The 22,062-nt window shown below is 43.5% G+C and overlaps 1 protein-coding gene across 1 annotated transcript; it reads left to right on the plus strand.

The window, feature by feature from the left end:
* The first annotated feature begins 2,203 nt into the window (after positions 1 to 2,203).
* On the plus strand, positions 2,204 to 17,024 carry LOC106973001 (zinc finger protein 615). Its single transcript, XM_015070033.3, has 5 exons — positions 2,204 to 2,929; positions 8,126 to 8,333; positions 10,254 to 10,380; positions 10,869 to 10,961; positions 14,397 to 17,024. Exons 2-5 carry the CDS (start codon positions 8,319 to 8,321, stop codon positions 16,355 to 16,357), a joined length of 2,196 nt encoding a protein of 731 aa, XP_014925519.2. The 5' UTR covers positions 2,204 to 2,929; positions 8,126 to 8,318; the 3' UTR covers positions 16,358 to 17,024.
* Positions 17,025 to 22,062: the final 5,038 nt, after the last annotated feature.

The raw sequence follows: 22,062 nt of genomic DNA on the forward strand, positions 1-22,062 counted from the left end.
CAACATGGGGCTCAGCCTCACAAACCCTGAGATTGTGACCTGAGCTGAAGCCAAAAGCTGGATGCTTAACCAACTGAGCCACCCAGGTGCCCCAAGGTTTTCTTTTTTATGGCTGAATATTCAATTGTGTGTGTCTGTGCCTGTACCACATTTTTTAAATCCATTCGTTTGTATAGGACACTTAGGTTTTGATGCATGGCTATTGTAAACAATACTGCGGTGAACGTGGGGGTACGGCTGTGTTTCTGAAACAGTGACTTCATTCCATTTGAGTGGATACAGGAGAATTGGTGGATCATATTGTAGTTTTGTTTTTAATGTTTTGAGGAACCTCCGTACTGTTTCATAGTGGCTGCACCACTTTACAGTATGTCTGTAGGTTGTTCATGAAGAGACATCTCTGATTTAACAAATCACCCACTGGTATACATTCATACTGGTATTCGTTTCTTTTGACTGCATTACAAAATTACTTTCCTAAAAGTTAATGTCTAAAGACAAACATTTGCCAATTCTGTTGTGTGGGTCTAGGGTTGGATTGTCTAGTGTGGGCTGTCTGGACTGGGGCTGCACAAGCTAGGTGACTTTTTTTTTTTTTTTTACATGTCTAAGTGTCACTGGAATGGATGGGGTCATTCACAGTCTCATGCTGCAAGAGGCTAGCTTGGGCTCTAGTATAATGTGTTAGAGGAGCTCCAAGAGAACCATATACCATACCTCACTGAGCAAGTCTGGTTCTGTCCTGTTTGTTACTGTCTTATTGGACACATTAGTCACAGTCCCTAGGAGGGGATGCTATCTAAAAGTGTGAATATAGAGATGGAAGGATAAATTTATTTTTTTAAATTAAAAAATGTTTATTTTTGGGAGAACAAGCAAGCGAGGGGCAGAGAGAGAGGGAGAAAGAAAATCCCAAGCAAGCTCTGAACTGTCAGTGCAGAGCCGGATGTGGGACTCGAACTCCTGAACTGTGAGATTGTGACCTGAGCCAAAATCGAGAGTTGGACGTTTAACCGACTGAGCCACTCAGGCGCCCTGCAAGAGTAAATTTAAGAATCACAAGAGTGTTTATTTCCTTACATTTGTCAAAATTTATACCATAAATATCCTTGTACATGTTTGTTCTCAAAAAGATTAATTTCTACTGAATCAATTCTTTTTTTTTTTAATTTTTTTTCAACGTTTTTCTTAATTTATTTTTGGGACAGAGAGAGACAGAGCATGAACGGGGGAGGGGCAGAGAGAGAGGGAGACACAGAATCGATAACAGGCTCCAGGCTCCGAGCCACCAGCCCAGAGCCTGACGCGGGGCTCGAACTCACGGACCGCAAGATCGTGACCTGGCTGAAGTCGGACGCTTAACCGACTGCGCCACCCAGGCGCCCCTCTACTGGATCAATTCTTAATATTAATCCCTGGCTCAAGGAGAATGAAAAGCTTAAATTGGATAATTGCAGATTGTACTCTAAAAACATTTTACTAATTTACATACTCTGGTCTGAAGCCTGTCGTCCTAAACATACCAAATACCTAAAACTTATTAAATGTGGTGTGCATCTTTTAAACTAAGAACTGTGATAAGCATGATAATAACCTCAATTCATTCAAAGCTGTACATAGTGGACAACAGTTACCTACTAAGCAGATGAGAAAAAATAAAACTTAGGCTTAGCATAAGCTTGCCTTTATCCACATGGCCTCGCCACTGTGAATGTTGCTCATCGTGAATGTTAAGGTTTAAAATGTTTTTGTTTCATGTTTATTTTGCATTTATTTGAATATTAGATGCATTTTAAAACTTGTTATGAGTACTTGCGACTTTTAAAAGTAAATGGCCTGTTTATTATTTAGTTATTTAAAAAATTAGGTTGGCCTTTTTCTTACTCCTTTTGTAATAGGGTGTGGAAGAGTGGATCTCATGTATTGATCATAGGAATGGAAACTGGCACACTGACTCTGGAAAAGTTTGGCGGTTTCTCTTACACACACACACTACACACACACTCAGGCCTTTCCTGTCCTTTCCCTCCATTCTTCCAATATATATGACAGGTTCAGTTGGATCCAAATTTAGGATTTATATTGCTGTGACTGTTGGTGCTTTTCGCAATTGACACATGTGGTATAACATTTTTTTTTTTACACAACTTTTATTCTTGTGGAAGCTGTCACAGTTGCCTATTCCTGGCCACTGGTCCTCAGAGCCCTGCCTTCCTCTCTGGACCCAGGAAAAGCTCTGTGTGCAGAGCCTAGGCTCCGCCCTTCCCTGGGCACTGATCTTCTCTCACTTTCGCTGGCCTTAGTGGCCTTCCCACCCCATTACTCTTGCCCACGCCTAACTGGCGCGTTCCAGCGGTTTTCTTTCCTAATCAGTGACCGTCATCCCTGTGCCCTCAGAGCTTCTGCGAACGTTGTTCTCCGTCCAAAAGTCGCTTCAAACCCATTTCTGCTGGAAACTCCCCCGAGGAGGCTTCTGTGAGTTCTGTGCTGTACAAATACCTCCACTTCCTGTTAACAGGATCACGCCAGCCGAGCCGTGTCCTAATTTTAATTTTCCAGTCCGCTCGCTGAAAGGGATTTTCCCCGCACCGTTTTTTGCCTGGCGTAAGCTCCAGCTATGCTCCTCCTACCTGTGCGTTTCTGCCCAGACTGACTGGCCCTTTCACTTTCCCAGCCGCCCCTGCCGGCGGGCGCGGAATCGGGCTCTTGGCGCCCCGTAGGGCCGAGATCCAAGATGGCTGCCCCCACGGGGCATGGCCAGGGTGCGGCCATGTTGCCGCAGCGGCAAAGCCGGGGTCCAGTTGTCTTTTCTCTAGAAATGCTTCAGACCCTTGTTGGCCGCAACCCCGCGGTGCTGACGGACGCGGACGAAGTTCAGCGAAGTAAGTTCAGGTGCCGGTCGGTCGCAGTGGTGTGTGGCGAAAATCAGGTGCGTTCGCGGACTGTGGCCGGGGACGGTTCGTCGGCGTCTGCCTGGGGTGGTGTGGGTGGAATTCTTGCGGGAGGAGACCGTGGGTGGGTGTTCTTCCGTGTTAGGGTGTGCGCTTGCGGTGCCCGTGGTCTCGGTCAGGAGGTGCTCTCGTAGTTCTTGGGTAAAGATTTCTCGGGAACAGCGACCGGGTGCAGAGGGCACATTTGGGGGCCGTTTACTCGCCGGGGCTCAGAGATTGCGAGCGGGAGGGTGGTGGCGGTCAGCTGCAAGTGGAGCGGGTTTTGTTCGGGGCTCACGGGTCGGGGTCCGTGGAGCTCACGCGGGGGCCGCCGGGTGCGTCGGGGGTACGGGTGGGAGCGTGGGCTGCGCCTGGATGGGGGGAGCTTGGCCGCGGCGTGCGGAGCTCGGGCCTGGGCTGCCGCCAACGACAGCGGGTGTGCGTCCCCGCTTCTGCCCTTTAGCCCCGGGTCCTTTTTTCAGCTCTGGTTTTTTGGCAGCCGGCGCCACTTCGTACCCTCGGACTCTCAGGAATGAAAGTTTTTGCGGAGATGAATGAGCCAGCCTATCTAATAGCAGTTTTATGTTGAAGTTGCCGCCTTTTCTCTTTTGTCCTCCGAGATTCCTTGCACATTCCTCTTGGATATTTCTTTTCAGATTCTGACACAAGTAAAATCTCTTATCACACTGTACGTTCCGTTCACAAGGGATAATCCTTGTCAAAATTTTAGTAGATTTCAATTTGAGGCTTTTAGATTATGTGCTTAATATTTATAATTCAGATAAGTTGTGTAAATGGTACTATGATTTTCTCCTTGGCCTTATTTCATATAATAAATACTTACAAATTATTTTTAATGTGTGAACCGGTGATATTGTGAGTGGATTCGTGTTAAGCATTTGCTTATGTATAATCTATATAGAGATGAAATGTTTGAGATGTTTAGGTATCATTTGGGGGACAGTTTATGATTATGCATTTATACCCTTGGATTTGTTCCCCAGCCTTTCGTTTCCAATATAAACTGTTTATTTTTATTGCAGTTGTAAGCGTGTTATTACTTTCTGACTCCCTTTTCCTTATTTTCTGTAATGCAAAAGATCAATTAACTGTAAATATTTATTTGCTACTTGGCCACCCTACTAAATTCTTATTACAGTATCTTTCTCTCCACCCAACATTTTCGTGTAGAAAATTTTCACACATACAGACATACTGAAAGAATTTTAAAGTAACCATTCATATACCTACCACCTAGATTTTACCATTAACTTCGGACTAGACTAGCTCTTCTAGTTAGTTACCTGAGCCCTCTATCCATCTTCTTTTCGTGAATCAGTCTTCTAGTTGGTTTTGGTGCATTTTATTTATTTATTTTTAATGTTTATCTATTTTTGAGAGAGAGAGACAGAGCACTAGTGGGGGAGGAGCAGAGAGAGAGGGAGACACAGAATCGGAAGCAGGCTCCAGGCTCCGAGCTGCCAGCACAGAGCCCGAGTTGGGGCTCGAACTCACAGACCGTGAGATCATGACCTGAGCCCAAGTCGGACGCTTAGCCGACTGAGCCACCCAGGTGCCCCGGTTTTGGTGCATTTTAAAGACAGTTGCAGATCACTGCCAGTACTCTAAATGCCTCTGCAATTACATGATTAATAGCGTTCCAATAGCTTTTCACTTGTTTCCTTTGTTTACTTAATGAACAGAGATTTTATTTACAAATAGTCTTGGCCTGTTGTGTAGTGGAATGAAAGTGAATTTTGGAACGAAATTAATCTGATTTTTCAATTCCATTGTGTGACGGGTGTGACCTGTGTCTCTTTCCCACTTGGCAAAAAGAGACATTAAACTCTCTCCCTCAGGGTTGTTTTGAAGATAAGTATAGTAAAATACCTAAAATTGTGGTCTGTGATGGCAGGAGCCTAGTGTATTTGAGTAAAAAGGCTGATAATTTCCCCATATTTATGGTTTTGTGCTGTGCAAAATTTGTATTTGTAACTCATTTTCTCTCTCCCTACCTCCTTCCTTACTTCTCTGTCTCTTTTAAAGTAAACTTGTGAACATACATTAATGATCTAGCAACAGCAATTTAAATGTAGAATGCCAATAATTTTCTGACTTAAAACATGAGTGCTCTTATGAAAAAATATAATGAGGAACTAAAAATGACCTCTCAAATATTACACTGTTGTCAGTATTTCTTTTCAGAAATTCTTAGAAGTGGATTTTTCGGTTACTGGTGATACTTCTATTGTCTGTTTTAAGTGAATGTTAGGTGTGGTTGGGTGGCTAAGTCGGTTGAGCAGCCGAATCTGACTCTGTGTTAAGCCCGAGTCAGGCTTGTGCTGCGTGTGGAGCCTGCTTAAGATTCTCTCTCTCCCTTTTCCCCTCTTCTCTGCTCGGGCTTTCTCTCTAAGAATAAATAAAGAAATAGGTAACTAAATAAATTTTAAAAATGTTAAATTATCCCCATGAAATGTCCTGCTCTTTAATACTGACCTTGACCTGTGTATGCTTTAAAATGGTCTAGATTTTTTTTTTTTTAATTTTTAGAGAGAGTGTGAGTGGGGGAACAGGGCAGAGGGGGAAAGAGAGAGAGAGAGAGAGAGAGAGAGAGAGAGAGAGAGAGAGAGAGACATTGAGAGAGAATCCTAAACAGGCTCCATGCTCAGCACAGAGCCTGACACAGGGCGTGATCCTAAGACGCTGGGATCATGACGTGGGACGAAATCAAGAGTCAAGACGCCCAACCGACTGAGCCACTGAGGCGCCCCTAGAATTAAAAAAAAAAATTTTTTTTAAGTTTACTTATTTATTTTGAGAGAGGAGAGCAAGCAAGTGGGGTAGGGGCAGAAAGAGTAGGCAAGAGAATTCCAAGCAGGCTCTGCACTGTCAGCACAGAGCCCTACTCCAGGCTTGAACTCACCAACCTCGAGATCGTGACCTGAGCTGAGATCGAGGGTCAGTCGCTTATCCAACTGAGCCACCTAGGCGCCCCTAGAATTTTTCTATTTAAATGTTGTAGCCAGCCACCTGACTAAAGATGTACACAGACGTGTTAGGTGAATACTGATGATTTGCCTCTTTCTATATTCAAAAGTCATCTTTGATTATTGTTTCAAAGTGTGTTGTACTGGGTAATGTTTTCAGATGTAAATTCTCAACTCTACCTTTGTAGATAGAGTGTGAAAGCCTGAGAGAATGGTCAACAAGTGGAGCTGACTGTATTCCCATAAAACTATTTACAAAAACAGGTGGTCTAGGCCCTGTGTTACTGACCCTTGATTTAGATGATTATGTAGCTTTTGTGTTCTCATTTGGAGTTGGGCAGGTAGAGCCCATGAACTGAATCTGGGCCAGTGCCTGTTTTTGTTAATAAAGTCTTATGGGAACTCAGCCACACCTATTTTTTTTTTTTTTTAATATGACTGCTTTTGAGCTATAGTGGTATAGTTGAGTAGTTGCTACAGAAGCCATGTGCATTATATTTTTTTCTCTTTTAACATGTAGTTATGTATGCTTAAAAATATATATATTAGTTTTATTCACAGTAGAGATTGCAAAATAACATACAGTTTGTCTGTCGAAGTATTATGGTAATTAGTACTTTTATATTCTTCTCTGTCTATACAGAGATTTTAGAACAGTTTTTCACTCACCACTTCTATGTTATATGCTGCCATGGAATACTTTATTTTTTACTTTATTTATTTTATTTTATTGTTAATATTTTTTAATGTTTATTTTTGAAAGAGAGAGAGAGAGAGATACAAAGTGTGAATGGGGGAGGGGCATACAGAGAGAGAGGGAGACACAGACTCCTAAGCACTCCAGGCTCTGAGCTGTCAGCACAGAACCCGACGTGGGGCCCGAACCCATGAAACTCGAGATCATGACCTTAGCCAAAGTCTGACACTTAACTGACTGAGCCACCCAGGTGCCCCTGTCACGGAATATCTTAACTCTTCATGTTTTTAAAACCTTCTGAGAGATGATCATTGTTATATTTCCAGTTGGTACTGATTTAGACTTCAACTCTTATTTACCAGTTTTATTTCTCTTGACTCCTTGCTCCTCTGCTTACATTGGAAGATCCTTTCCTTTTGCTTGAAGAACCTTCTTATTTGCTGTAACACAGGTCTTCTGATGAAGAATACTGTGTGCTTTCGCCTGAAAATTCAGTTCTATTTCTAAAGAATGTTTTTGCCAACTATCCTATACAGGTTTATACTTCTAATACTCTACAGAGTATGAAGAACTGGAATGCAATGAGAAATTATGAAGACAATGTGTTATTATTTGCTTATTAGCATGATGTTCTCAAAATCAAAGTGTATGTCCCCTAGGATGTAAAAAGACTTTTGCAGAGGTAGATGGACATGCATGATTTAAGAGAAAAATGTGTATCTCTTACTGTCTGTGTGTCCTCTTTCCTAAAAATGATGTGCCTGAGGAGGCCCCTGCCACTTGGCCCAGAGCACTTAATAAAAAGACCGATTTTTTTTTTAATTTTTAAATTTTAGTTAACACACTGTGCAATATTGGTTTCAAGGAGTAGAATTCAGTGATTCATCACTTGCATACCACAGCCAGTGGGGGGCGCCTGTGTGGCTCAGTTGGTTAAACATACAACACCCAGTGCTCATCCCAAGTGCCCTCCTTAGCACCCAGCACCCATCTAGCCCATCCCCCACCCACCTCCCTCCATCACTCCTCAGTTTCTTCTCTATCATGAAGAGTCTCTTTGTTATGCCCAGAGTTCGTGATCCCCAAAGACCACCAGGGAGCCGAGTCCGATGCAAAAGCAAAAGAGCCTTTATTCGAGCTAGCTCGAGCTCAATGCCCTACCTGCACCAACACAGTGGTGAGATACCCGGGAGAGAGAGCCAGTTTCAAAAGCACAAAGGTTTTATTGGGGTCTAGGGGCAGTTGGTGAGGTAATGGCTGTGGCCTCAGCCGATTGGCTGGGGAAGGGTTGTGGCCTTGGCTGATTGGCTAGGGAAGGGTCGGAGTCCTGTTACTCAAGGGGAGGAGGTGTGGTCGGCCAGCGTAGGTCCGCCCCTTCATCTTGTGGTTTTTTTCCCTCTCTTTTCAAAAAGACAGATCTTTGGGGGCCTTGGTTTAAGGTGAATGCATAGCGACAGTGACAATATTTGGGCCTACAGAGATTGTGCCGCTCAGAGTAATTTGCTTTTCAGCCTGTAGGTGCTGGCTCCCCAAGGACAAGAGGAATCCAGGGAAAAAGGAGAAGATTCCAAGACTTAGGCATCAGCATTTCTGGGGAAACCTTTGACTGGAGACTGAGATTTTTGAACAGAAATTTAGAGCTGATCCAGAAGAGCTAAAGACAGAGCATCCCGGTTAGCAGCCATTTCCCAAAATCAGAAGAAGATGATCCAGGCCCAGGTGACTTTTGGTTTCTTTTATTCTTTCCTCCCCCTCCCCCAATGGATTTGTAGAGGCCTGTAGAAAAAACAAATCAGTGCAATTAAACAAAAAAGTTTGAATTGAGAATAGCAGGATCTGGAGAAATCTGGGCCAAGTAGGATCAGGAACATATTTTTCATAGGATTCATACTTTGTGGCTCTTGTTGGAATATATGTGATGGTGCAAGACCCTGTAGGTCACGATACCTGTCAATGTTGCACATATCTCTGACAACCATCATAAGAGAATCTTGGTAAGTTACATGGTAGGCATTATTTACTGTGATCTGTTTCTACTGCCAACACTTCTGATACCAAACATGTGAATTTTTTCATACCAACGACCAGTTCCTCAACTCTCTAGACACCACTGTGTACAATTTGATTCAATCTTGACACTAACTACCTGGAGTTACTATCGTACTCCACAAGTTTATAGGGCTCAGTCCCACAAGACTGACCTCATTACAGATGCCAAGCATTAGGTGCCCAGGGTACCCATACTTCTGACTTGGCTACAAATGGGCAGTTCCCACAATCCCTTCCTTGGGTTCGAGAATTCACTCCAGTGGCTCACGTAACTCAGGAAAACACTTTACTTCACATTTACCAGTTTATTATAAAGGCTACAAGATGGGAACAACCAAATGGAAGAGAAGCATAGGGCAAGGTATGGGAGAAGGGGCGAGGACCTTCCATGCCATCTCCAAGCAAGCCACCCTCCCAGCACCTTGATGTGTTAACCAACATGGAAGCACCCCAGCCCTGTAGTTTAGTGTTTTTTATGGAAGTTATTATGTAGAGGCGATTGATGAAATCACTGGCCATTTAGTGATTATCTCAATCTCCAGTTCCTCTCCCCTCCCTACCCTGGGGTAGGGCTGATACTTCCAGCCCTCTAATCAATAGCTTGGTTCTCATAGCAACCAGCCACATCCTTAGGGTATCTAGGGGCCCACCAGAGTTACCTCGTTAATATAAATTCGGGTATGGTTGAAAGGGGCTTGTTACAAATAACACAAGGTGCCCCTCCCACCGCAAGCCCTTCTAAAGGCTTTAGGAGCTTTGTGCTAGGAACTGGAGATGAATACCAAATATATACCTCTTATTATATCACAGTATCACAGGCATCGACTGTGAGGAGAAAACAGACTAGTTCCTTGAGGGAATGTCAATGTTTCATGACACATAGGTTTGAAGTTCACATAGGTCTTTGATCGTTCCTCATAGATCTGTTGTGGTGAGTAAAGGTCTTAACTGCCCTTACTTCTCATAAATGTAAAAACGTGGTTCCTGCAGCTGTTTATTCATTGTTTCTATTGTAGTGTTAACTCTGCCTAATGATATGCACACACACATATATATTTGCTATGTACATCTGTGTGTCTATAAGTATATTTGTAGTTTTTTTTATAAATTTGCTTGATCATTAATCTCTTTGCTTTATACATGTATTATACGGCTCCTTTATTTTGTTTAGTATATTAACCACTGAAATTAGTATGGGTTTTCTGGTGATTCTAGCATATCTGCAGTCTTCATCACTGATTTTGGTATTGGTTCAGATGCTCGTGGTGAACTTAGAAATCTGTGTTATTCATCTACGTAGTTCTGTATTGGCAAATAGATGCTCAAATTTATACAGATGTTCTTACACCAGCAAAAGGATTTAATGGTACATGTTACAGAAACTTTCTCTGATTTTCAACTTTGTTTGATGAAGAGAAGACTGCACAGTAACATAATATTTTACAAGATTTCTTATTCTATCACCATGTATTAAAGAACAAAAACCACCAATTTCCTTTATGGTGAAATGAACAGAATAGTTTCCCTTATCCATTTTTTACATATCACTGAAAGAATATCATTTTATTAAATGTAACTGTGTTATAACAGGAATCCCTGACATTTGAGGACGTGGCCGTGGGCTTCTCCCGGGAGGAGTGGCAGCTCCTGGCCCCCGCCCAGAAGGACCTGTACCGGGACGTGATGCTGGAGAACTACAGGAACCTGGTGTCCGTGGGTGAGGACGACTCCTCTGTGTCTCTCACAGGGTGCTCTGCCAGTGGTTTTTTTCTTTCTCAGCTACTTAACTCTTTAGTACTCTGACATGATAGATTCTCGCATCCTTTTCTTCTCTCAGACAAGAGGATATAATGTCCCCTCTCTTGAGAGAAAAGCCTTGATGTTTACAGATGTGAAACATTGTTTATTCCCTAAAATGTAACGTTATGCCCTCCTGATATACCCCAGGCCACGGAGTCGTCGTCTTCTTCTTTTTTTTTTAAGGTTATTTATTTATTTTGAGAGAGAAAGTGTGAGTCAGGGAGGGGCAGAGAGAAGGGAGAGAGAGAGAGTCCCAAGCAGGCTCCGCACTGCCGGCGCAGAGCCCAACATGGAGCTTGACCCCGCGAACCACGAGATCATGACCTGAGCCACAGTCGGACACTGAACCAACTGAGCCACCCCGGTGCCCCAACCACTGAGTCCTCTATCATTTCTCACGAACAGGGTATCTCACCAGCAAACCAGATGCACTCTCCAAGTTGGAAGGAGGAGAACTTTGGACAACAGAAGATGAGATCGACAGTCGAATCTGCCCAGGTGAGTGGGAAGTTGGCAGGGTGGGGGGTGGCTGCAGAAGCAGTACCCTGGTCAGACAGAGAAGGCGTCACAGCTGTGACAGCCCCTCCCCACATCTGTTTTCCCCTATGGGAACTCTTCTTCTTTGTTGAAATTTCGAGGAAAATATATCCCTTTTTTTCTTTTGAGATCTGATCCCTGTTCCCTGTTTGCTTTATATACTTCTTGTTTTTGTTTGTTTTGCATGGTCATCTTCTTCCTCGGACTTTCTAACCTTCATCCACTGTGACAGTGTCTCTCCTGCTGTGAAATTCCACTTTCCAGGCCTTTCTGGAAAAAAACAACTTTGACTTCCCCACTTTTTTCTCACTACTATGCCTGCTTACCAGGAAATAATGATTTCCTTCCATAACTTCTGACTATACCTTTGACACTTGGTCTCCATGGTAACCTGGCTTTTGCTGTGCATTTATGTCGTTCTTTGCCCCCACCCCCACCCCGGGAACCCCTGAAGTTCTCCATACTTTTGTTCTCGTTTTCTTCTCAGTTCTCCTCACTCTTAAGTTTCCTCCATTCCCGGGAGTCAACCTCTTTCTCTTTTCTTAAGATGTCAATTGACTTCTCTCTCAATATTGTCTAATGCATGCTTTCATCCTATATATTTTACCCTTCTTCATGGCAGCCAGCCATAACTTCCCATTCTGTGTGTGAGCACAGGAATCCTCTTCTCTTCATCCTTTTTTTAAAATGCAGGTTCTTGAGGTGCCTGGGTGGCTCAGTCGGTTGAGCATCCAACTCTTGGTTTCGGCTCAGGTCACGATCTCACGGCTTCATGGGCTCAAACCCACAGAGCATCGGGTTCTGTGCTAGCAGCACGGAGCCTGCTTGGGATTCTCTGTCTCCCTCTGTCTCTGCCTCTCCCTTGCTTGTGCTGTCTCTGTCTTTCTCAAAATAAAATAAATAAACTTAAAAAAAATAAAATTTAGGTTCTCTTTGAGTTCAACACAACTACACATTTTAAATTGTCCCCATCCTGGCATTACCTTGAATGTTCTCTGCTTGCTGAGCTCTCAAAGATTATTTAATCAACAAGAAAATATCTTTTTTAACATGCCACATGATTGCCAGCCCAAACTGGGTCATAAGTTATGTCTGCTTCAAATGATTTCCTTCATGGTTTTGTTAATTCAGATTTTCCTTTAATTATTAGATGTTATCACTGCATTTATTTTCCTAAAGCTTTTGTTTTCACATGATTTTTTAAAAATTTTTATTATTTATTTTTGAGAGAGAGAGAGAGACAGAGCACGAGCAGGGGAGGGTTAGAGAGAAAGATGCAGAATCCGAAGCAGGCTCCAGGCTCTGAAGCACTCCCTGACGTTGTTGTTGTTGTTGTTGTTGTTGTTGTTGTTGTTGTTATTATTGTAATTCAGTCACACCCTGATACTGGATGTACCCATGTATTATTACTTTTCAATTTGTAAAGTGATGGCAAAATGGGGCACCTGGGTGGTTCTGTAGATTGAGCGTCCAACTTCGGCTCAGGTCATGATCTCACAGTTCGTGAATTGGAGCCCCACGTCGGGCTCTGTGCTGACACTTCGGAGCCTGGAGCCTGCTTTGGATTCTGTGCCTCCCTCTCTCTCTGCCCCTCCGCCACTCACTGTCTCTGTCTCTCTGTCTCTCTGTCTCTCTCTCAAAAATGAATAAATGTTAAAATAAATAAATAAATATAAAAAATAAATTTAAAGTGATAGCAAATGGAATTTCTACTAATTTTTCAAGAACTTGAGTCTGATTTTTTTTTAAATTCAAGTATAATTAACATATAGTGTTATATTAGTTTCAGGTGTACAATTCAACAATCTAGGGGTGCCTGTGTGGCTCACTCGGTTAAGCATCCAGCCCTTGATCTTGGCTCAGGTCATGATCTCACGGTTCATGAGTTTGAGCCCTCCAGTAACACAAAGCCTCCTTGGGATTCTGTCTCTCCCTCTCTCTATCCCTTCCCTGCTCTCATGTGCTCATCTCTCTCTCAAAATAAATCAACTTTTAAACAAATCTCACATTTTAAGATGTGATTTCACATTTTAAGATCACATCTTCACATTTAGCATGCATGTTTCACAATGCATGCTAGATTTTCCCCTCATTCTGGACTTCAGTAATATTCCTTATTTTAGTGAGAGACATTTTGTCCAGCAGGCCAAGCCACACAATTCCTGAAGTGATCCTTGAGTCCTCGCTTTCATTAACCTCTTCCCACTTCTCCCACTGAGCCCATTAGTGAACCTTATCTTTTCTTTAAATATATCTTGATTTCCTCTACCTCTTACTTCTCCACTGCTTCTTTAACTGTGTTTCACAAACTGCAATTGCCTTCTTTAATCCTTTGCTTCAGTTGTCTATACCTAGAATAAAATCAGGATGTTTTACAGATTTAACTCAATTCTGATACTATCTACCTGGAAAGAATGTCAGATCCTATAAGCTGAAGGTTCAGTCCCACAAGTCTGTCCCTACTTCAGATGTCAGTTGCAAGTCCAGATTGTTACCTATGCTTTGGTCCATCTGGCTATAAATTGTAGATTCCCATGTCCCCCTCTTTGGGTTCAATTAATTTGCTAGAGTAGCTCACAGAACTCAGAGAAACACTTGTGTTTGCCAGCTTAATAAAGGATTTATAAAGGATACAGATGAACAGCCAGATGAAGAGGTACATAGGGCAAAGTATGAAGGATTTCTGAATGCAGGAGCTTCTGTCTCCATGGAACTGGGGTGCACCACCCTCCTGGCACACGGATGTGTTTACCAACCCAGAAGCTGATCAGATCTTATTTAAGAGTTTCTATAGAGCTTTTTTTAAAAAAAAAAAAAAGTTTATTTATTTTGAAAGAAAAAGAATGAGCAGGGGAGGGGGAGAGAGAAAGAGAGAATCCCAAGCAGGCTCCGTGCTGTCGGCACAGAGCCTGACATGGGGCTCAATATCACAAACCGTGAGATCATGATTTGAGCCAAAGTCGTGTCAAGAGCTTAACTGACTGAGCCACCCAGGTGCCCCGAGAGTTTCTGTACAGCTGTAATCTCTAGTTCCTCCTGCCTTTCCCTTTCTTGGTGGGTGGGGCTGAAAGTTCCAACCTTATAATCGCTTGGTCTTTCTGGGTACCAGCCCCATTTCGTGGTTGTGTAGGAACCCTATGCTAAATCGCCTCATTAGCATAAACTCAGTTGTGATTGAAAGGGCTTGTTATGAATAACAAAAGAAACTCCCGTTAGGACATTTAGAAGCTCTGTACCAAGAACTGTGGATAGAGACCAAATGTATTTCTTATTATACCACCTGTAGGATTGTCACTTAAAATAACTACTTCACATGAAGGCCTTTTTAAAACAGTTTTATTCCAAACTAAGATTATGAGAGATGACAGAGTGATTCATTGTTCTCTTCTCTCCTAGAAATCAGGAAAGTTGATGATCCCCTGCAGTGTCAGTTACAAAATCGAAGCATTCAGAAGAGTGTGGAACAATGCTGTGAACATAATACATTTGCAAGCATTTTTAACCAGAGTGAAAGTGATTTTCTGTTGAAACAAAATTATGATATGTTTGATTTACATGAAAAACCTTTAAAATCAAATTCAAGTTTGGAAAGCCAGAGTATAAGCTGTAATTTGGAGAACTCTGCTGAGTTTCATGAAAATGGGAAATCCCTTCTTTATGGTAACCACGAACAATTTTATAGTGTAAATAAATTTCCTGTAGGTGTAAAACCCATTAATAATGATTCCCAGGTCATGAAACAACAGAGAACTCAAAATACGCAGAAAGCCCATGTATGCAGAGAATGTGGGAAAGCCTTTGTCAAGGTGTCTCAGCTCACTGATCATCAGAGAGTTCATACTAGAGAGAAACCTCATGGATGCGGTATGTGTAGGAAAGCATTCTCCAGAAAATCCAGGCTAATTGAACATCAGAGAATTCATACAGGACTGAAACATTATGAATGCACTGAATGTGACAAAACATTTCCTAAGAAATCACAATTCAACATACACCAGAAAACTCATATGGGACAGAAGCCTTATACATGTAATGAATGCGGGAAGGCGTTCATCAAGAAATGTCGGCTCGTTTATCATCAGCGAACTCATACAGGAGAGAAGCCCCATGAATGCAGTCTATGTGAGAAAGCCTTCTCTACAAAGTTTAGTCTCACTACGCACCAGAAAACTCATACAGGAGAGAAACCATATATATGCAATGAATGTGGAAAAGGCTTCATTGAGAAGAGGCGTCTTGTTGCACATCATCGAACTCATACTGGCGAGAAACCTTTTATATGCGATGAATGTGGGAAAGGTTTCACCCTGAAGAACAGTCTTCTCACACATCAGCAAACTCATACAGAAGAGAAATTGTATACATGCAGTGAATGTGGAAAAGGCTTTTCAATGAAGCACTGTCTCATCGTACATCAGCGAACTCATACAGGAGAGAAACCCTACACATGCAGTGAGTGTGGAAAAGGCTTCACCTTGAAGAGTCCGCTCATCAGACATCAGCGAACTCATACAGGAGAGAAACCCTATGTGTGTAGTGTATGTGGAAAAGGCTTCACCATGAAGAGTGATCTCATTGTACATCAGCGAACTCATACTGCAGAGAAACCATATATATGCAGTGATTGCGGGAAAGGCTTCACCGTGAAGAGCCGCTTGATTGTACACCAGCGAACTCATACAGGAGAGAAACCCTACATATGCAGTGAATGTGGGAAAGGCTTTCCAGCAAAGATACGGCTGGTCGGACATCAACGAACTCACACGGGAGAGAAGCCCTATATATGCAGTGAATGTGGAAAAGGCTTCACAGAGAAGAGTCATCTCAATGTGCACAGGCGCACTCATACAGGAGAGAAACCCTATATATGCAATGAGTGTGGCAAAGGCTTAACTGGGAAAAGCATGCTCGTTGCACATTTGCGAACTCATACCGGGGAAAAACCGTATATATGCAGTGAGTGTGGAAAGGGCTTCACCATGAAGAGTACTCTAGGTATACATCAGCAGACTCATACCGGAGAGAAGCCATACAAATGCAACGAATGTGATAAAGCCTTCCGGAAGAAGACCTGCCTCGTACAACATCAGAGATTTCACGCGGGAAAAACCTCCTTTGCATGTACCGAATGTGGAAAATTTTCTTTGCGCAAAAATGATCTCATTACCCATCAGAGAATTCACACAGGAGAGAAACCATATGAATGCAGGGAATGTGGGAAAGCCTTCACGACCAAGTCAGGGCTCAATGTTCATCAAAGAAAACATACCGGAGAGAGGCCCTATGGATGCAGTGATTGTGGGAAAACTTTTGCCCACTTGTCAATCCTTGTTAAACACAAGAGAATTCACAGATAGTCACTTTGGGAAAACCTGTTGCCAGTTGTAGGCCCTCAAGATAATATTTTGCAATGAAGAATGAATGCGAAGAATGGTATTATCTTTAGTGATCAGTTGTGTCACATTTTACGTTGACAAAAAATTTACAAAACTGCTCACGCAGCCAGCCTTGATGAAAATATCTTAGGACATTATACATCTAAAAAGTGTTGACTTAAGATAGATTCTATGAATGTGACAGACTAGGAAAGCCTTCGGTGGGAAGAAGACCTATCACGTGATCATCACAGATCATGAATGACTAGGAAAGCCTTTGCCCAGAAGTTAAGACCTCAATAGATGTTAATTCACACTAGAGAAGTACTTTCCTATGGTAATAAATATAGTCCGGTCTTGAAGTAACGTATTTGCCAGGAAATCCACACAGAAATAACTTAGGAACACGTTCAATGTGGTGGACTTTAGCAAAATACCGGACAACTTAAGGAAAGAGGACTTGGGGAAATGATGAAGGAGAGTTCTGTCATATGTCTAAACATAACAGATAATACACCTCTCAGACATTGAGAACAGGATACCTTCAGCCATATATCTGACTGCCTTGTCATTGATGTTATCAATTTTAAATCGTGGCAGTTACTCTTATCATGTATTAAATTTTAATATGTACAATGCAGGAGTGTTCTATGAGTGTTCTCTGCCTGTTTCATTATATAATTAACCCTTGAATTTCTTTGTTCCAAGTTTGTTATTACCAAATACTTGAAGTACTTCAGAATGAAACGATATATTCATATGTGTAACTCAATATATTTGGATGTGTTTAACCAAGTTTATAAGCAGCATCAAGTGGTTTATAAAATTAATGTAAATGCAACGTTTATATAACTTCTAATTTTGTTTAAGTTTATTTATTTTGAAATAGAGACCGAGATGGGAGAGGGCAGAGAGAGAGGGAGAGAGAGAGAGAATCCCAAGCAGGCTCTGTACCATCAGTGCAGAGCCCAATGCGGGGTTTGAGCTCACGAACCGTGAGGTCATGACCGTCAGATGCTTAACCGACTGAGCTACCTCGGCGTCGTATGTGAGTTTTAATTTTGAAGTAAGTTTAGAATCACAAAAACGAGTATTTCTGAGATTTCCTAAATGCCCTTCAGCCAGCTGTTTCCAAAGGTAAAACCTTACATAACCGTAGTTTGTAACTTTCAACCACAGGATTTACTTGGATCTCACCAGTTTTCACATGCACTCATTTTTGTTTTTTATATATAGTTTTAAGAAACTTTATCACATATGTAGGTTTCTGTAACCAACACCACAGTAAAAATTCAGAATGTGTTGTCGACACAAACTCCCCATGCCACCCCTTCATAGTGACACTTTTCCCTGACCCTAAACCCTGGCATCAGAAATTCTATAAATTTGTCATTTACAGAACATTAATTAGAAAAGTAGAGTCATTTAGCACTTAATTTTTGAAGTTGGCTATTTGACCTTATGAGATAATAGGAAATATATAGGTCTCTGCCCCTTGTGGCCAGCTGCCCCTGGTTGCCGGCACACGCTCCTGAAACCCTTGTAAATTCCTAAGTGATAAGTGCGTTAGGAGCAATTTTTATTCTAATGAGGTGACTCTGGGTGGGCTCCTGTAAGGCTTCTGGATGAGGACCAAGCCATAATTAAAAAGTTTGCAACAGGGGCGCCTGGGTGGCGCAGTCGGTTAAGCGTCCGACTTCAGCCAGGTCACGATCTCGCGGTGCGTGAGTTCGAGCCCCGCGTCAGGCTCTGGGCTGATGGCTCAGAGCCTGGAGCCTGTTTCCGATTCTGTGTCTCCCTCTCTCTCTGCCCCTCCCACGTTCATGCTCTGTCTCTCTCTGTCCCAAAAATAAATAAACGTTGAAAAAAAAAATTAAAAAAAAAAAAGTTTGCAACATTCTGCCCAACACCCATCCTCCGGGGAGGGGAGAGGGAAATTGAGTCAATAATTGGTCAGTCCTGAAGAAGCCTCCATAAAATCCCCAAGGATGGGTGAGCTTCCAGGTAGGTGAACACAGCCAGGTTGGGGGAGGGCAACATAACACAACTCCACCAGGACAGAAGCTTGTGCTTGGGACCCTTCCAGGTCTCATTCCATGTGTCTCTTCATCTGGCCGTTCACCTATATGCTTTAACCTAGCTTTTAATTGGTGTCCGTGTTTCTCTGAGTTCTGTGAGCTGCTCTAGCAAATCAATGGAACTGGAGGAAGGAGTTGTGGGGAACTCCCACTTGTAAGCAAGTCCGAAGTTGTAGGTAACCTGGGGACCTACTACTGGTCCCTGGGGTATGAAATGAGGAGGGGGGTTCATTCGTGGGGCCGAGCCCTTCACCTGTGGGACCTGACACTCCAGGTAGCTCGTGTCGGGATGAAGTTACACTGCATGGCCCAGCTGGTGTCCTGGAGAATTGCAGGGGTGTGCGGAAATCCCCACACGCATTTCGTGACCGGAAGTGTCCCAAGGGTCGCGGGGCAGCCAGTGTGAGTAAAGGAGAAGCACGGGAGGAGGCCGAAACTGTAGGTTTGTCCAATACAGACCTCAGGAAAAGTCAACCCAAGATCCAGCCAGAAGCTCTGTGGGGTCTTCTCTGCACTCGGACGCCGGACTTCACGCAAACTGGCTGCACCCCAGGTGCTCCTGCCTAAGTGCTCAGCTTGCCCTTTTCCCCAAACTGATGATCAGAATGCGCCCCCACGTCACATGGGCTTCGGGTAGGTTCCCGCCTCTGAAGAGGCCTGTGACCGTCTCTTTCGAGGAGGGGAAGGCCCCGGGTGCCCCCATGACGGTTCCGATTCTTCCCGCCGGACAGAGGGCCGGCAGCAAAACGACTGCTCCGGTCAGAAGGGCTAGGAGCGCTCAGTGAGGAAACGAGGTCACCTCCCACCCGAGTGTCCTCAGGCCCGGAGCGAACGAGCCGAGACGCACTTCCGGAAGCCCTGAGCCCGCCGCACACGCCCCTTGCCGCCCAGACCCCGGTGTGGGTCCCGAGGGAGGGGCCGGGCCCGGGAGGCGGGAATGCGCCTGGGGACGTCCTCAGTCCCCGAGGAAGGCGGGCGCGCGCTCAGGCGAAGTCTTTGGGGCCCGACGGCCGAGGGCGGCCGGTCGGGACCCGGGGCTTGTGTGTTAACTTCGCGGGGCGAGCTGCGGACCCACGAACACCGCGCCTCGGCGACCTAGCGATTTCACCTGGGGCTCCGAAGGGGCAGGTGCGTCCACGCGCGAGGAGAGCTCCTGCGGTAACCTTGACATCGAATCTGAGGTCAATGTTGTTTTGGGGAGTGCAGGATTTGAGAGCCTAGGAGTCTAGAAGTTTTGAGACTCATAACCCCAGGCCTGTGTGTGTGTGTGTGTGTGTGTGTGTGTGTGTGTGTGTGTGTGTCTTAATGTTCATTTTTGAGAGAGAGAGAGAGAGAGTGCAAGTGGGAGAGAGGCAGAAAAAGGGGGAGACAGGGGATCCCAAGCGGGCTCTGTGCTGATAGCAGCGAGCTGATGCTAGGCTCCAACACAGGAACCATGAGGTCATGACCTGAGCGATGCTCAGCGGACTGAGCCACCCAGGTGCCCCATGAGGCTCAACCTTCTGGATGGGGGAAGTATTTCCTTTCAGTCTTTTGAGTCCCTTCTCAAGATTCCAAACAAAAATTCGAGTCAAAATTTGTCTCCTGCATCCCCTCTCCTCACTGTCCCTGCAAAAATCAGAGTAGTTCGCCATGATCAAGTGCTGTGTCCCTGAATAAAGATAGTATTTTTATCTTTTTTTTCTTTTTAAGTAGACTTCACTATTAAAAGCAGACTTGAACTCATGACCCTCAGCTCAAGACCTGACCTGAGATGCTTAACCCACTGAGCTACCCAGGTGCCCCAGGATTTTTATTTTATGGCAAAAGTCTCCTCAGGTATTTCCTTCCAGGTTTGACACAAGCAACCATTTTCCTAAATTCTCCTTCTCCATGAGAGCTATTTCATTAAATTAAAAAAATTTTTTTTTAATGTTTATTTTTGACACAGACAGAGACAGAGCATGAGTGGGGGATGGGCAGAGAGAGAGGGAGACACAGAATTTGAAGCAGGCTCCAGGCTCTTATGTCACTATCACCACTATCCAATTTTTTTGAATTTTCATGACCCCCAAAAGTAACTGGATGGTTGTTTTGGTATTGTTGAGTTTTGGCAATTCTTAATATATTCTGAATATAAGTCCTTTATCAGATGTACAATGTGGAGATATTTTCTCCCAGTTCCTGGCTCCACTCTTCTTAAATGTTGTGCTTAGAAAGTACAAATGTTTAAAAGAAAAAAAAAGTACAAATGTTTTTAATTTTAACCAAGTCCAATTTATCACCTTTTATGGCTCATCCATTACTGTCTTGTCTCATGAACTCTCTGGCTAACTTATTTGGTTTATGAACATTACCTCCCATTTGCCTCTCTCCCTTATATTTAGGTCTGGGATCTATCTTGAGTGAATTTTTGTATATGTTTAGAGTTAAAGGTCTTAATTTATTTTTCTGCAAATAGAAATACAATTATCCCAGCATCCTTTGTTGAAAAGACCAATCCCATTCAATCATCTTGGTACCTTGGGAAAAAAGCTATTGACCTTAATATTTTTGGACTCTCAATTCTGGTTGTAACTTTCTCATTGACTCCAGACCCTTGTTGGCCTCACTTTAGTGGCCTTTTCCTGAGGCCCCAATCTCAGTCCCAGTTTAGGTTCCTCCCAGCTGCTCTTTCCTCTAGTTGGTGTTGGCCAGCCTCATGCTGATGAGGGACAGAAGCAGAAGAATGTTCACTTTTAGTCTGCAAGGCTGACCAATAGCCAGCATAGTTCTAATAAGGATTAAATATGTACTGGTTGCTACCTTCTTCTTTTTTATTTTATTTTTTTTAAATCTTTATTTATTTTTGAGAGAGAGAGACAGAGTGTGAGCAGGGGAGGAGCAGAGAGAGAGGGAGACACAGAAGCCGAAGCAGGCTCCAGGCCCGGACCTGTCAGCATAGAGCCTGACGCAAGGCCCGAACTCACAAGCCGTGAGATCATGACTGAGCCACTCAGGCGCCCCTACTTCTTCTTTTTTAAAGTTTATTTATCTTGCGAGAGACAGAAACAGTGCCAGTAGGAGAGGGGCAGAGAGAGAGAATCCCAAGCAGGTTCCTCATTGTCAGCACAGAGCCTGACACCGGGCTCGATCTCTTGAAACCTTGAGATCATGACCTGAGCTGAAACCAGGAGTCTGACACTTACCCAAACTGAGCCACCCAGGCACCCCTAGGTTGCTACATTCTTAAAGGGCCTCATGACTGCCTGTAAATCTCATGGATAGTTACTATCAAACTGAATGATAAGCACCAGAGATATCTTGGGTAAGATATCTACTATACTAGTAAGATATCTACTTATAACTACTATAAGTAGTTTCATGAGTCGAAATTCTAAGAGAACATTTATGATCCAATACTCCCTGCGTGTCCCCTTGCCGTTGAGTAGTAAGCATATAACCACCAGATTCATACAGCAAAAGTGCAGCTTTTTCTGCCCACAGGTCCTGTCCGGGTGCTGCTTAAATTAACTTAGTAAGTTGCACCACAAAAGTCTCAAGAATTCTTTCTTCACCATTTAGCTCAACAATCTCACAATATTGTACCAGTTGCTCAAAATCTTTTTCTGTTCTTAAAAACCTCCTCCT

The sequence above is a fragment of the Acinonyx jubatus genome, chromosome E2 (genome assembly GCF_027475565.1).
Source record: "Acinonyx jubatus isolate Ajub_Pintada_27869175 chromosome E2, VMU_Ajub_asm_v1.0, whole genome shotgun sequence".
Taxonomy (NCBI): domain Eukaryota; kingdom Metazoa; phylum Chordata; class Mammalia; order Carnivora; family Felidae; genus Acinonyx; species Acinonyx jubatus.